Genomic DNA, 13,307 nt, shown 5'->3' with positions numbered 1-13,307 from the left:
CTCAGTATGCACTTCTAAAAGCATACCAAACAGTCAACCAACTAAACATTCCAAATCTCGTTACCAGATTCACATGGATTCCTCAAATTTTTACTCTCCCAATTCTGATTTCTCATCGGAATCTTCTTTCGGATCGCCGGAATCCTTCTATAGCCCATCGTTTAACCAAGATTCTCTCCCTTTCAATGAAAATGATTCCGAAGAAATGCTTTTGTATGGACTAATTTCAGAGGCAACGCAAGAAACGTCAAAAATGGATTATTCGAACAAAAAAATCAAAGAAGAGGAGGTGAGTTCAATAATAAAACAAAACACAAAGAAGGAAAGCAAATCCTTCAGAGGTGTAAGGAGGCGGCCATGGGGAAAATTCGCGGCGGAGATAAGAGATTCAACTAGGCATGGAATAAGAGTATGGTTAGGGACATTTGATAGCGCAGAGGCAGCTGCTTTAGCTTACGATCAAGCTGCTTTTTCAATGAGAGGAGCTGGGGCTGTACTGAATTTTCCAGTTGAAAGAGTAAAAGAGTCACTTGAGGATATGAAATACAGCCATGAAGAAGATGGCTGCTCACCTGTTGTAGCTCTTAAAAGAAAACATACTATGAGAAGGAAAATTATGAGCAGAGCCAAGAAAGAAAACGTCGTCGTTTTGGAAGATTTAGGTCCTGATTACTTGGAGCAGCTTCTTTCTTCCTCTGAAAATGCTACACCTTGGTCAACCAAGTTCATCTAGACTTATTTGCTTCATCTTTATCTTTTTGTCTCACGTCATTGCAATGGTTGGAGAAACGATTGTTTTTTTGAATTTAGGTGTGTACCTTGATATCTTTTTTTTTTTTTTTTCCCTTGTAAAGTTTATAGGGATTTACTAATTAAATATTGTAGTAATTAATCTTGTGAGTTTCAATCACTGATTTAAGTATCAATTCACAAGTTCCATCTTCATGTTGGAAACAGAGGACTCTGTAAATTAAACAGAGTTGCACCACTGTAATGACAGGACACAATAGAGAAGCACAACTGCTTCACGTAATTGCAAGTTTGCAACTATAAAACATTATTGCTTGATTTTATGGAAATCACCCAAAAATATAATTGACCATTTCATTTCTAATAACACTTCTTTACCCTCATGACTCGTTTCATATCAGTGACGGTGCCCGTCCATGCAATGGCATTTTAGAAAATCTCATGCATGTTTTTTTTTATCGTTGTACTTTATTTTAAATTTTTATTGCACAAATGTGCATGATCTAATGATAAGTACGTGTACTATTTGGGTATAATTTAAGTTCAATTTTTTCAATAAAAATTATGTTTGGTTTTTTTTTTTTTAATATTAAGAAATGAACGACGAGATTTTACGACGGTGAGATTTCAATCTATATTCACTTTTATATAATTTTATTTTTACCGCTAAACTAAGATACTCATTATATTTAAATATTAATACCAACAAGTGTACAAGTATTGAGTAATATTTTGAATTTTATTTACAAAAACAAGTAGAGTATGTTATATGATAATTTTGAAATAACTATTGTAGTTTTAATAGAAATATTTTTAAAGAATTATTTTTGTAAATAGTGATGAATAGGTTCTGATATCTAATATTGCCATTTTCTTTTAACAATTTTAGAATAGTTTTTACTCTGTAAGTTCGAACTTCTTAATTATATCTGTGAACTTTCAACTATCTTTTTCAAGGAGAATAGGCTAAAAATACATGAAAGAGTAGCTTTTTCTTTTTTACGGAAATTTGTAATAATACTATTCTAGAAAGATAGACTTTGTGTTTGACAAGTAAGTAGAAACTTCTTGTTTATTTACTTATTATTATTAATTACTACTAGTTATTGTAAATCCATATCCAACGTGCTACCAACTCTAGAAATTCAAGAATATTAGTAAGAAGCTCTTGAAAAATCAATATGCACATGTTAAATTGAACAAAAAAACATATAAGAAAATTCTTGTTTTTCAGGAAGCAAACAATTCTCTCTTGTAGTTACTTGTGAGACAATATAAGAAATACGACCAAGAAAAAAAAAGTATTGTAATGGAAAATAAAAATAGTGCATATAGCAAAGTTATTAAATAAATAAATAAAGAATTAGAAGCAAAATACACTACTAGAAATGGGTAAACCGAAAACATATTGAAAAGAAAGAGAAATGGAAAAAAAAAAAAAAAAAAAAGAAATAACTAATTATTATTAATTTAATAAATAAAAAAACAAAGAAGCAAAACCGAAATTGGCGGGCTGTAAAGAGTTAAGAGTGTTGGTAACCTTGAAAAGACTAATAAAGAAATATTTCAGAATTGGTCTTTAGCGTAGGCTTTGTTTGTCTCATTCATTTCATTGATTCAATTCAATCAATTTGAAAATTACTATTTGGGTCCAATTTCAATCCAAACGAATCTTCTCTTTGTTTCCAATTAGGTTTTGTTTATCCTGTGGTTGGAATTGGACTGATATTTGCCAGATGAGACCCCTCTATCCTGCAATTTTATTTTTTAAAAGATTATTCTATTCCATTGAAAAGCAAAAGATAATGAAAATGTTGAATCTTAATTAAACAATACAACAAAAGTTGAATATTATTATTTTTCACTCCAAGTATTAAAAAATGAAAGATTCATATCTTTTATGCTTTTTGAATTCAAAATTGAATGTTCATAATCTACATTACCATTTTTTGTGCTTTAAATTTCATAATCTAATGAAGATTAAGTCCTTAGAGAGTTATACACTTACCAATGTCTTTATTTATGTATAGGAATCTTTTAATAAGAAGGATGTTGTTCTAAATTTTGATGTTATATGATAAATTTTCAATTTTTTTTTTTCATTCCTGCCATCAATGATATCCTTAATTCAATTTAGATATTGGATATTAAATTTCTTTTCATGGTTAATTTCAAAAAATGTATTCTCTATGTTGATATAATGTATTCAAAAATATTATTTATTTTTTTAGAGTTTTTGAACCAAAGAGTACAAACAAATTACAAATTATTTGATTCGAGATTAGAATTCATGAAGAAATATTTTGACTTTTTTAGACTTGAGATTAACATCCAATTGACATTCGAAATTTAAAATTTAATTAGATCCTTGTTAATTATAATGGGAGGAGTAATTGACTGGAATAAATAAAATCAATTCACGAAGAAAAAAATTTAAGACTTGGACCAACTATTGCTAAAAATATTAAAAAAAAAAAAACCATTTTAGACTTTTTATTTTATGGTAGATAATTAACTTTTCACTCTCTTATGCCCTTTGTATAATGTGACATTCTAACACATTTAATACTCTCTATTAGATTTGAATTTCTTTTAAAAAAAAAAAAACTCCATTATTTGTTGAATTTATTTATTCATTTTTTTTTTATAAAAATTTTTAAAAAACTTATAACTCCTATCTTTAGTAAATGGAGGTCGAAACATGATACTCTATATTAATTGCTAATAAAAAAAAAAAATCACTATCAATTTGATTTGAAGTAAAATAATTATTGAAAGGATAGAATCCTAAGGGTATGCCATTAATTCAAAGGAAATGGCAAGAACCTTCTAATTAAGGTCATAGTTCAGTCGTCAAATAAGTTAGTTACTGGTGATAGATTTGGAAAGAATTTTTGGTTTTAATATCAATTTATGTCATTTTCTGTACAAATTTTACAAAATTAAATTGGGCCAACTGCCAACTATAGTCAATTCAAAAAGAGTGTATAATATAAACTATACTGTATATGCTTGCGTATAGTATTTCAATACATGTACCTAAGTGCTGATATAGACTATACTTTATGCATAAATTACGAAAATGCAGTTAAATAAAAAAAAAAAATTAGAAAGGGAAAAAAAAATATTTTGGAGTAATTAAGGAATAAATAATTATATATGTCACGTGAATTTTGATTGTTCCAATTTGGTAATACAATCCAAGATTAAAAGTCTTGGTGGTCAATGTTTAAATGTTTTGTTTAGTCAATTCAAAGGCTATTTATTTTGAAAATATTTATTAATGCAATCTATAAAGTGTAATAAATATAGTGGCAAATCATGATTTTCATTTGATCGATAAAGATAAAGACATATCACTTTCAATCCTAAGTGGTTAACTGAACTTGGTCACACATGTTCGTGATAGACTTTTATTTATTTAACATTATTAATAAATCAAATTAAAAGAATCTATATTCCAACTCATACCACCATATGAATATGCATAATCAGCTTTTCCTTCTGTTTAATGTTTCTAATTAACATATACTTTGGATCCACTAATCCGCATATTATACATATGTTGTCAAATTAACATGAATCGGAAGTCTCACCTAATTTATTTATTTATGAATTATTATATTTAGTTTAATGATGTTATAAATTATTATTATTGCATATAACTCTAAATTTAAAAATTTGTATAGGGATAGAAATATAGGATATTCTTTTGAAAGAGAATCTCCAAGAAAATTGTGGGTCCTACCTTATCAAAGAGAAAGAAATTGGTGCAATGTAAAGTTCTTTGTACTTGTCTTGTCTACTGTCTGTGTATTCTTCTGCCTGTCTACCAAAATTTAAATGCGTATGGGTTTTGATGTTATGATGATTGACAAGTAACTACACTCAACTCTAGTGGAAAATGAACATTGTGAAAAAGAAAATAATAATAAAGTGTAAGCTCAGAATCTTAAAATGGGATCTTAATTACCTTGTGGCCAGCCTTCTAATTTAATAATATTAGCCCAAAAGATTAAAACAGACCCAACAGATAAAAAGGCCCTAAAACTCCTCGTATTGTCATGTCGATTGTGTCCAATGGGCTTTGGTTCTTTTGGTCCACACAAGTTAAGGTCGTCGGTTTTATATACTACTCTGCTTGAAAAGGCATGGTTTGAGCAAATATTTTGCAAGAACAACCAATGGAAAGCTTTCATTAGTAATAAAAACAAGGAATCAAGAAGTACAAGATCGAAGAGTTCAAATATGTAGATCATTTAATCACACACAAGTAGTTTCTGGTACAGCTCTCCTGAGAGGGCTAGTTCCATGACAGCCATAGGATCAATGATTCCACCATTTTCCAAGAACAATTTTGCCAAGTTCTTGGAAAACCCACTAACAAGAGCCATGCCACTTTGATTTGCTGTAACAGGCGTATCAGAAGAGTTTCTCAGGTTCCAAAACACAATCTCTAGGCATTTTAGTGAAACCTTTCTCCCTAAATTTCCTCACTATAGCTTCATAATCAGTCTTCCATCCTTTCAAGAAACGTTGTCTCTGTTTCTCTATTTTCATTTCCATTTCTCCTCCAGATCGTTCTGAGACATAAAATCATACTCTATATCACTATCCATATCTGAACAATCACTCTCCGTACAGGAGTCATACATATAGCGACTTTTGTATGCTTTATGAAACTCCATGCCGCTAAAAACAAAAATCCTCTTTATCATCCAATCCTCTTGTAGCCCTCCATCAACAGCAACTTTCAGAATTCTATCAAAAACCTCTTGGAGATCTGCATTGGTACCCGCTTTCATTTTCTTTATAAACTTGGTCTTCTCCCGGAGGCTATCCCCTTTTGATGGAGTGAATTTGAGGATTTCCACTGAATGCGGTAACTTTGCCCTTCCATGGTTCCTCACTAAGCTCTGAAATCAACAACCCAAGTGCAACGCAAACCTCCATAGGAGTCCCATCCATTCTTCCTGAGACATCACATACAGTGATGCAATTATTCAATTTTCCATTTTCTGACATATCTTCCACCATCCTCGCCCATTGCAGCTCTGCAACTTTCCCTTCGTCTACATCCTTCAAAGAAGCAATTATCTCATGAGGGAGAAGAGCACCAGCAGCAATCTTAGCATCTCCACGCTTAAGATCCTCCAAATATGCGTTAAACCGCTCATTATCATGCCTCAAGAAATGTTCCTTGTAATTTTTCATGGCTACAGAAGGAACCCTATCGTAAGGGAGGGTCTCCCACCTATTAGAACTCGTATACACCTCAGGTAAATCAAGAACCTGATGTAAAGGGACATGTACTTCCTTCCTCAACCTATCCCGAATCCTATATACATAATGTGCCTCCTCAATTCCCTCGTATTCAGGGGAGGACTCTCTAGGGAAAATCCTCCTTGCAATATTCTCGCATGTCAATATAGCTCGATCATAAGATGAATTATTAGAAGGACACCACTTTGAAGCAAGACTAATCTTGTAAATCTCACCAGAATTCAGAAACTGCAAATCTTGCTTTAAAGTATCTGCAAACAGCTCAGCTACACTATCATGCAAAAATCTATAAACAGGATCTCTAGTATACCTCTCAAAAGCATTTTTTGCTCGGTCTAGATGCTTCTCCTTCCTCAAGGTCCTCGCTTGAGCTTTAAGGTTGGCAACCCTCACTTCTTTTGGCAGTGTTGCCTCTGGTTCAGGCTTATATTCGAGTGAAGTATTGGGTGAGTATTTCCTACTATTTCTTCCCACCCTTGAATGCATCCTTGCCGCCTTTGCAGCGCGTTTCTTGGCAAACAAACTACGTTTTCTCGAAACCCCTTTATTTGCTTTCTTCACTTGCCATTCATCTCTTTCTTTCCGTCTCACATTCTCTCCTTCTAGCAACCTATACAATATCTCCAGCAAATCCTTTTAGTATCCAAACTCTGCCAAAATCTTCGCGTTGCAAGCTAGGGTTTTTGGGTGGTTTTTGTGCAACCATAAAGCAGCAGTGTAAAACTGCTCCTTATCCGACTTCCCTGTGCCCCTAACTCCCCTTAGATTACAAACAAGCTTCAACGTCGTTAATGGATCACAAGCCCAATCGTTTATAAGCCGCTATCAATGAACTCTAGCGTATCGGGCACCACGTGGAAGAAAAAGTCAAGGCAAGGGTTTCCAGAGTCCACGTACGTAAGGGATTTGTTCTCCCTGAAGCCAGATGTAGGGAGGGTGGTGCTTCCTAGGCGGATATTTCCGATTTTTTAATGGAAGGCGGACAAGGTCATGTCGCCATCAATATCGACGGAGATGGAGGGGAGATTGGAATAGATCCCCGGTGGGCCAACAAGAAGAGAATCGAAGGCCATTGTAGATGAGGAATTTTGAGAAGAGAAGATAGTAGATGGGTTTTCAAAGGTTCTGCGATCTGGGGCTTTTTATACAGAAGATAATACTAGGAGAGCAAGTAGGGGTTCAGATTCAGTGTTGCCATTTCACCGTATTTTAAGTGATCCTTTTTTTTCTTTAAAAAAAAAAAAAGAAAAGAAAAAAATGGTTTGAAGTTTGAACGGTATTATTTCCCATCTTGGCTGAACAAAAAGATAATGACTCAAATATCTCTGCTCTTAGCTAGAGTTTTACACAAATTTGAATATATTCTAGGAGCTATTGCCTTCCCATGGTGATTGACTGATGGACGTTGGGGATAGACATGGTGGTCTATTCTCGTTTCAAATTCAAAACTGCAGAAAAATGTTGCTTAAGTAAGGCTTCTACTTCTCTCGGAGAATATCTATATGTTGTTTCATTTTGTTATTTAAAAGGATTGATCGGATTTGGTTTACTTACAATTGCTAATTACTGGAACGAATTGAATTAGGTGTTGATTGTGTACAAACATTCCTCCCATCAATGTCAGTGATTTTATGCAATTCTTATCTTATTAACCAACTGGAAACGGAATTCGGAATTTGATCACTAATGGGCTTTCCGGAGCCCTAATTGTTAGTTTATTTTGTTCTTTTTTATTCTCCTCATGAATTGGAACGGCAATTTTGATTTGGATGTTGTTTCTGCTTCTGTTGAAATGATAATTCATATATAATTGTAAGCTACTCAAGCAGCAATAATCCTTTTTATTAGGAATTCAGGAATTGTTATTCTTACTTACTGAATATTTCGCAGGAGACTGACGGTGTCTAATAGAACGAGCAATACAATAACAATTCAGAATTGGTGCACCAGTACTTCAATTTAATGATTGCTTTATCAGTTAATGAAATAAGGAAAAAAAAAAAACTTCGTCCAGCATTGACTTATGCAACTGAAGATTTTTATGTATAATGCCATGAGAAATGAGATTGGTTATAGTTTGTTAGAGATATGGAAGGATAAAACAAATTGTGCAATCAGCAGGTTGTTTTCTTCCAACCATACATTGAAACTATGGTGGGATTTATGATAGGAGTAATGGGCTTATTTCATTAAATTACTGCATATTTTCAATCACATGCTTGTATGTGAACTTGGAATTATACCTGATAGGTAAACTATAAAGCTTTTGGTGTAAATTATTATAAATTTATGATTCGCAATGGATGGTAGTCTTGGTGTCATGATAAGGTTGTTTACTTTGCATCAGAAATGACAGGTTAAAAAACAGCCTCATTGCAAGGCCAGGAAATTTTACAAGCGTTTCTATATTAAGAAGGAATAGCATGGCATGGCCTCATGGACTGGAAGCAGTCTACTCTTACTCGCTCTGAATCACAGAAAGAGCAGGTAATGTCTCTTGAGTTATGGAAACCTAGCAATATGATTGATTAATACTGGCTTAAAAATCATTAGCACTAACCAAAAAGAACTCTTGATCGCAGTTGGGTCAAATCGAGGAAGAAGTGGAATGATATGGATATTAATCTCATTAGTTACAGTTAAATGTTAAGAGTTTCAAATGCTTGACATGTGAAACGAACAAGCTTGTTAACTCATAGTGGAATAGCGTGTTTTTTTTGGTCCTTTGGTTCATCAGCTCTGAGTTTTCAATCCATGACCTTGCTTAAGACTTTCTTTAGTGTATGTACCAGGTAAGCTAAGTTACGCCTATTGGTTAATGGTTAGGATCAAAGACAATTACTACCTCCAGAGTGACTTCAATATTCTTTCCTTGTAGAAGCAGTCAAATATCTTGGTGAAAGTTAGCTGGATAGACTATCCAGCTAATTGGATACGAGGTGTTGGGATTTTCTTTAACCTTAGCAGGTAGACTAGACTTTTGAAAAAAGGTTGGGGAACATGACTTAACACACAAAATCAATATTACCGACTAGCCAATCAGATCATCACATATTAATTAATGTTGTTAAAGGTTTATTAGGTAAGTCAATTGCGTTAGATCTTTTAGGCCCTCTTCCCTTAAGCTCATAATTGAACATTTAGTTGAAATTTGATAATAGGAGCTTTGCGGACAGGACTTTTCCATTCGTATACAATAGTGTCTCCAATAGTTATGCTGGAGCTATTTAGCAAGTAAAAAATAGCGTGTCAAACATCAAAATAAGAAATCTATATATATAAGAAATTTCAAACCACCGACAGTTGCTGCTTTACATGCTAGAACATAGATATATATGCTCATCAATTACAATGGACAAGCAAAGAACAATAAGAAAGAAGATAAGCATTCCTTGCTTGTAGTAACTGGTGTATGAGACATACGAGATGTGATAATAACTTGAAGCAGCGCTTATTTAAGCTACTAAGACATCCAAATTAATTTAAATCAGTTGTTTGGATGGATAGGAGATGGGGGCTTGTGGGGTGGCTCATATTGTGGTTTAGGTGGTTCAATTTGAGGAGTTGGGAGGAGGAAATCTTTTGTTCGGAGGCTTGTAATATTCTGCATTTTCTACTGGAGGATGTCCTGGATAGTGGCCATAAGGTGGCACTGGCTTGTGGATAGGGGGAGGTATAGTTGGTGGCTTGTGTTCAGGGAATGGCTTCTCTACCTTAGGTGGCTTGTAAACTGGTGGTTTCTCTACCTTAGGGTGCTTGTAAACTGGTGGTTTCTCTACCTTAGGGGGCTTGTAAACAGGTGGTTTCTCTACCTTAGGGTGTACTTGAAAACTGGTGGTTTCTCTACCTTAGGGTGCTTGTAAACTGGTGGGTAAGGTATTGGAGGCTTGTATACTGGTGGTGTGAAGGTGGAAGGGCTGTAACCAGATTCGTCTGGCTTAGAACGTTCATATTTGGCAGAAAGAGAGGGAGTGGCTAAAACAGCTACTCCAAGGAGGAGTATTAAAAAGAAAGTGTGCATCCTTAGGCTTTTGATGGTGCTGCTGCATGATAAAAGAAGAACGAGGACCCGTTTATAGTGGTTTGAAGACTTTGCCAGAGGGTACATATGTCATTCTTTTGTTCATTCTATTTGTCACTTTGCAAAAAAGTCAAACTAAGTTTCTAATTTTTAGTTGAGGCTTAAATGTGATTGTTACATTTGGGTCCTATTGAGTGAGCAAAATTGGAAAATTGGGCAAAGGCTCTGTACTCTTGTGGAGGAAACGTTTAGAAGATCTTACTGTTGTTGATCTTTCGCTTTCTTTGCAATTAAGCTAAGATGTTACACAGTTTTAGGATGAAGCTGGTTTAGATAATTACTTGCATTAACTGCAACTGCTTTAGATTTATTTATAGAAATAGTAGCAGATTACATTACATATGAACAGTCTTTAATCCTGTTTTCCCCGCAATGACACCCTAATCTTTTTTTCTCTTTTGACATTGGTCATGACTATTACATTTTTAAACTTCTTCATTTATTTTATGCATTGTAGCATAGAAGACTGAAAGTTGTTGATGGAATTGGGGAAGGTTCAGGACTTAACCGCTTGTGTTGCCAGGACTTAAGCCGGGCTCGTCAGTGGTATAGTAAGATCATCAAAATCTTCTCCTTTTTCGAAAAAAAAAAAAAGTGTGAACACACAACTTCTTTGTTCTGTGTTTATTTTCTCAGCCAATCTTATTATCCCATATTGATTCAGGATTAAGGTCTTAAGTCAACATGTAAAACTTGAGCGATTTCTCCTCCCCTTGAGCTACCTTATGGAGAGTAAGTTAAGCTTGGTTAACATGTTATCAGAGACTACCGAAAAAGCCCAGTGCCATTGTAGTTGCATGCGAATGCTTACTAATAGTACCTAGTTTTAAAGCCAATTTCAACGATAGTGTTTATGGTTTTACATGCTCTATGCTCTCGCTAATCGATGTCATATAGGCATATTTGTTCACAGTTAACGAATCACTTCACTTTTACATCCTTTGTATAATACATAACTAATCTTATAATAGTTGAACAATCTTTGAATAATGCATGTCCGATAGAATTTTGACCAACCAACCGAAGCAGAATATGTAAATGACTATATATATATATATATATATATATATATATATATGCACTGACTACTGTGCTTTACGTAAGGATAAATAAAAAGACATGCCCATCGGCTATTATTGACGTGCAATAGTGCAATTATAGTATGAGTTAAATAGAGAAAAGGCAGAATGACTGCATATAAGCTCTTATTTCTAGTTTCTGATAGTCTCTCTATATCAGCACTAACTCATCAGTAGGCACGAATCGGTGGAGGTGCCTTGTAGTGTGGACTAGGTGGCTTCTTATGTGGCATCGGAGAAGGCGTTATCTTCCTTGGTGGCTTGTGAGGGCCTTCACCACCTTCCATTGGAGGGTGTGCTGAAAATTGACCATGAGGTGGTAATGGCTCATGTTCTGGCGGCAAAAATCCTGGTTTGGGAGGTAGAGTTGGTGGCTTGTGTTCTGGGAATCCCTTGGATACTTTGGGAGGTTCAGCTGGGGTTAATGGCTTCTGTTTTCCTGGTTCATGAACTGGCATTGGTGGCTTGGGCTCAGGGATTGGCTTCTCCAGCTTAGGAGGAGGTTTATGAACTGGCATTGGTGGCTTGTGCTCAGGGGCAGGCTTGGGGCTAAAAGCAGGTGGAAAGTGCTCAAAGTGAGATGGCTTGTGGTGATCGGCCAAGGAAGGAGTGGCCAGAGCCACCACACCAATTAGCAACACTAGCAGGTATGTGTTAGACATTTTGATGCTTTGATGGTTTAAAAGTAGAAGAATCAATGCCCTTTTATAATGGTTTGGCACCTACATTGGCAAAAGGTGTCCCAAAATTATTCGTTTTGCTTCATACACAGTCTGCGAAATGTCAAAATAAAACTCCGCTGATTTTTGGGTTAGGAGGCTCCACTGAGACTATGCCAGTTGAAAAACTGGAAAAATTAGGCAAGTTGATGATTCCAAAATAGAGAGAAGGATTGAGAAGCAAGGTTCTTTTTTCCTCCATGATTTCGCAAATGTCAACTTTCACAACGAATATATTTGAAAAAATGCATTCCTAAGTGCATAAATTGAAGAAATTTATCTTCAGTTTGTTTTTTAATTTCGAAAAAAATTGATTAAAAGATTGGCCCTTTACGCGTTTTCTTAATTGGCGGCTGATAGGTGTGCGGAAACATATGAAACTACTACCATTAACGGTATAAACTGAAATTTTTGAAGGGTAAGTTTTCCCTTCTTCCTCTTTTTCTTCTTTCTTTGTTTGTATCCACTGACCTAAGAGACAAATGTAGAATTATTATTTATTTATTTATTTATGTTCATTAACCATCCATTTTTTGCCATCTAAACTGTTTTCTAAATTATTCTATAATAATCCCTCTTTTTTTCCTTTTGATTTTTTCCCAAATTATTTACACATTAATTTCAATTTAATTAAATTATTACTTGCCATTTATTATGATATGTTAAAACTTGTATTATTTTCAGTTATTATAATCATTTTTTTTAACTTGTAACTCTTTCGTAATCATTTATTAACTATATTTGAATTGACACTGGTATTTTAATTTTAAGAAAATATTCAATTAATTTAATTAATTTTTCTAAACATATAATAATAAATTGTTAATTATTACTAATCTTATTTTATTATGTTGGTTTTAAGATAAAAACCGCAGTGCAAGCATGGTGGCCATTTAGGTGTTGATGGATTGGTGGGCATGGTGGCTCTGTTGTGGTGTATGGCTCGCCTGGTGGTTGTCTTGGCTCATATCTAGGAGGCGCTACGAGCTTGCCTCCAGGTGGAAGTGCAATCTCGTTCTCAAGAGGCAGTGTGGGCTCACCTCTAAGGGAAGGTGACGGCTCATTTTCAAGAGGCAATGTGGAGTACCTAGGGTTGTTTAAATAGTTGCTACGGCTTGAAATTGAACCGAACCAGGAGAAAATCAAATAAATCTTAGATTTTAAAATGAAAATTGAATCAAACAGAGAAGCGTATACAAATGGAATCAAATCGATTTGGTTCAATCATTTTTCAGTTATTTTTTATTGTTTTAGACTAGATTGTTTTCTGTGTTCCATAAAAACCGAACTGAACCAAACTGGTTGGCTTCAAATATTGCGCCAAGTTTTTGACATGATTTTGAAGTTGCATTTGTTGTTAACTTCAACAATGTTGGAGCCATTTGGTTGCAATTT

The 13,307-nt window shown here is 34.3% G+C and overlaps 2 protein-coding genes and 1 pseudogene across 2 annotated transcripts; 1 reads left to right on the top strand and 2 right to left on the bottom strand.

Moving 5' to 3' along the window:
- Positions 1 to 926, top strand: LOC105632122 (ethylene-response factor C3). Its single transcript, XM_012214421.4, has one exon. The coding sequence runs from the start codon at positions 74 to 76 to the stop codon at positions 731 to 733; it is 660 nt and encodes a 219-aa protein (XP_012069811.1). The 5' UTR covers positions 1 to 73; the 3' UTR covers positions 734 to 926.
- A 4,022-nt stretch (positions 927 to 4,948) lies between these two features.
- Positions 4,949 to 13,307, bottom strand: LOC105632235 (uncharacterized; annotated as a pseudogene).
- Positions 11,221 to 11,887, bottom strand: LOC105632123 (uncharacterized). The gene has a single exon (XM_012214422.4). It carries the CDS (start codon positions 11,853 to 11,855, stop codon positions 11,364 to 11,366), a length of 492 nt encoding a protein of 163 aa, XP_012069812.1. The 5' UTR covers positions 11,856 to 11,887; the 3' UTR covers positions 11,221 to 11,363.

Source organism: Jatropha curcas, chromosome 7 (assembly GCF_041381405.1).
Source record: "Jatropha curcas cultivar XTBG-Jc1 chromosome 7, XTBG_Jcur_1.0, whole genome shotgun sequence".
Classification (NCBI taxonomy): Eukaryota; Viridiplantae; Streptophyta; class Magnoliopsida; order Malpighiales; family Euphorbiaceae; genus Jatropha; species Jatropha curcas.
The sequence above is the reverse complement of the archived record's forward strand: the minus strand, read 5'-3'. Positions and strand labels throughout refer to the sequence as shown.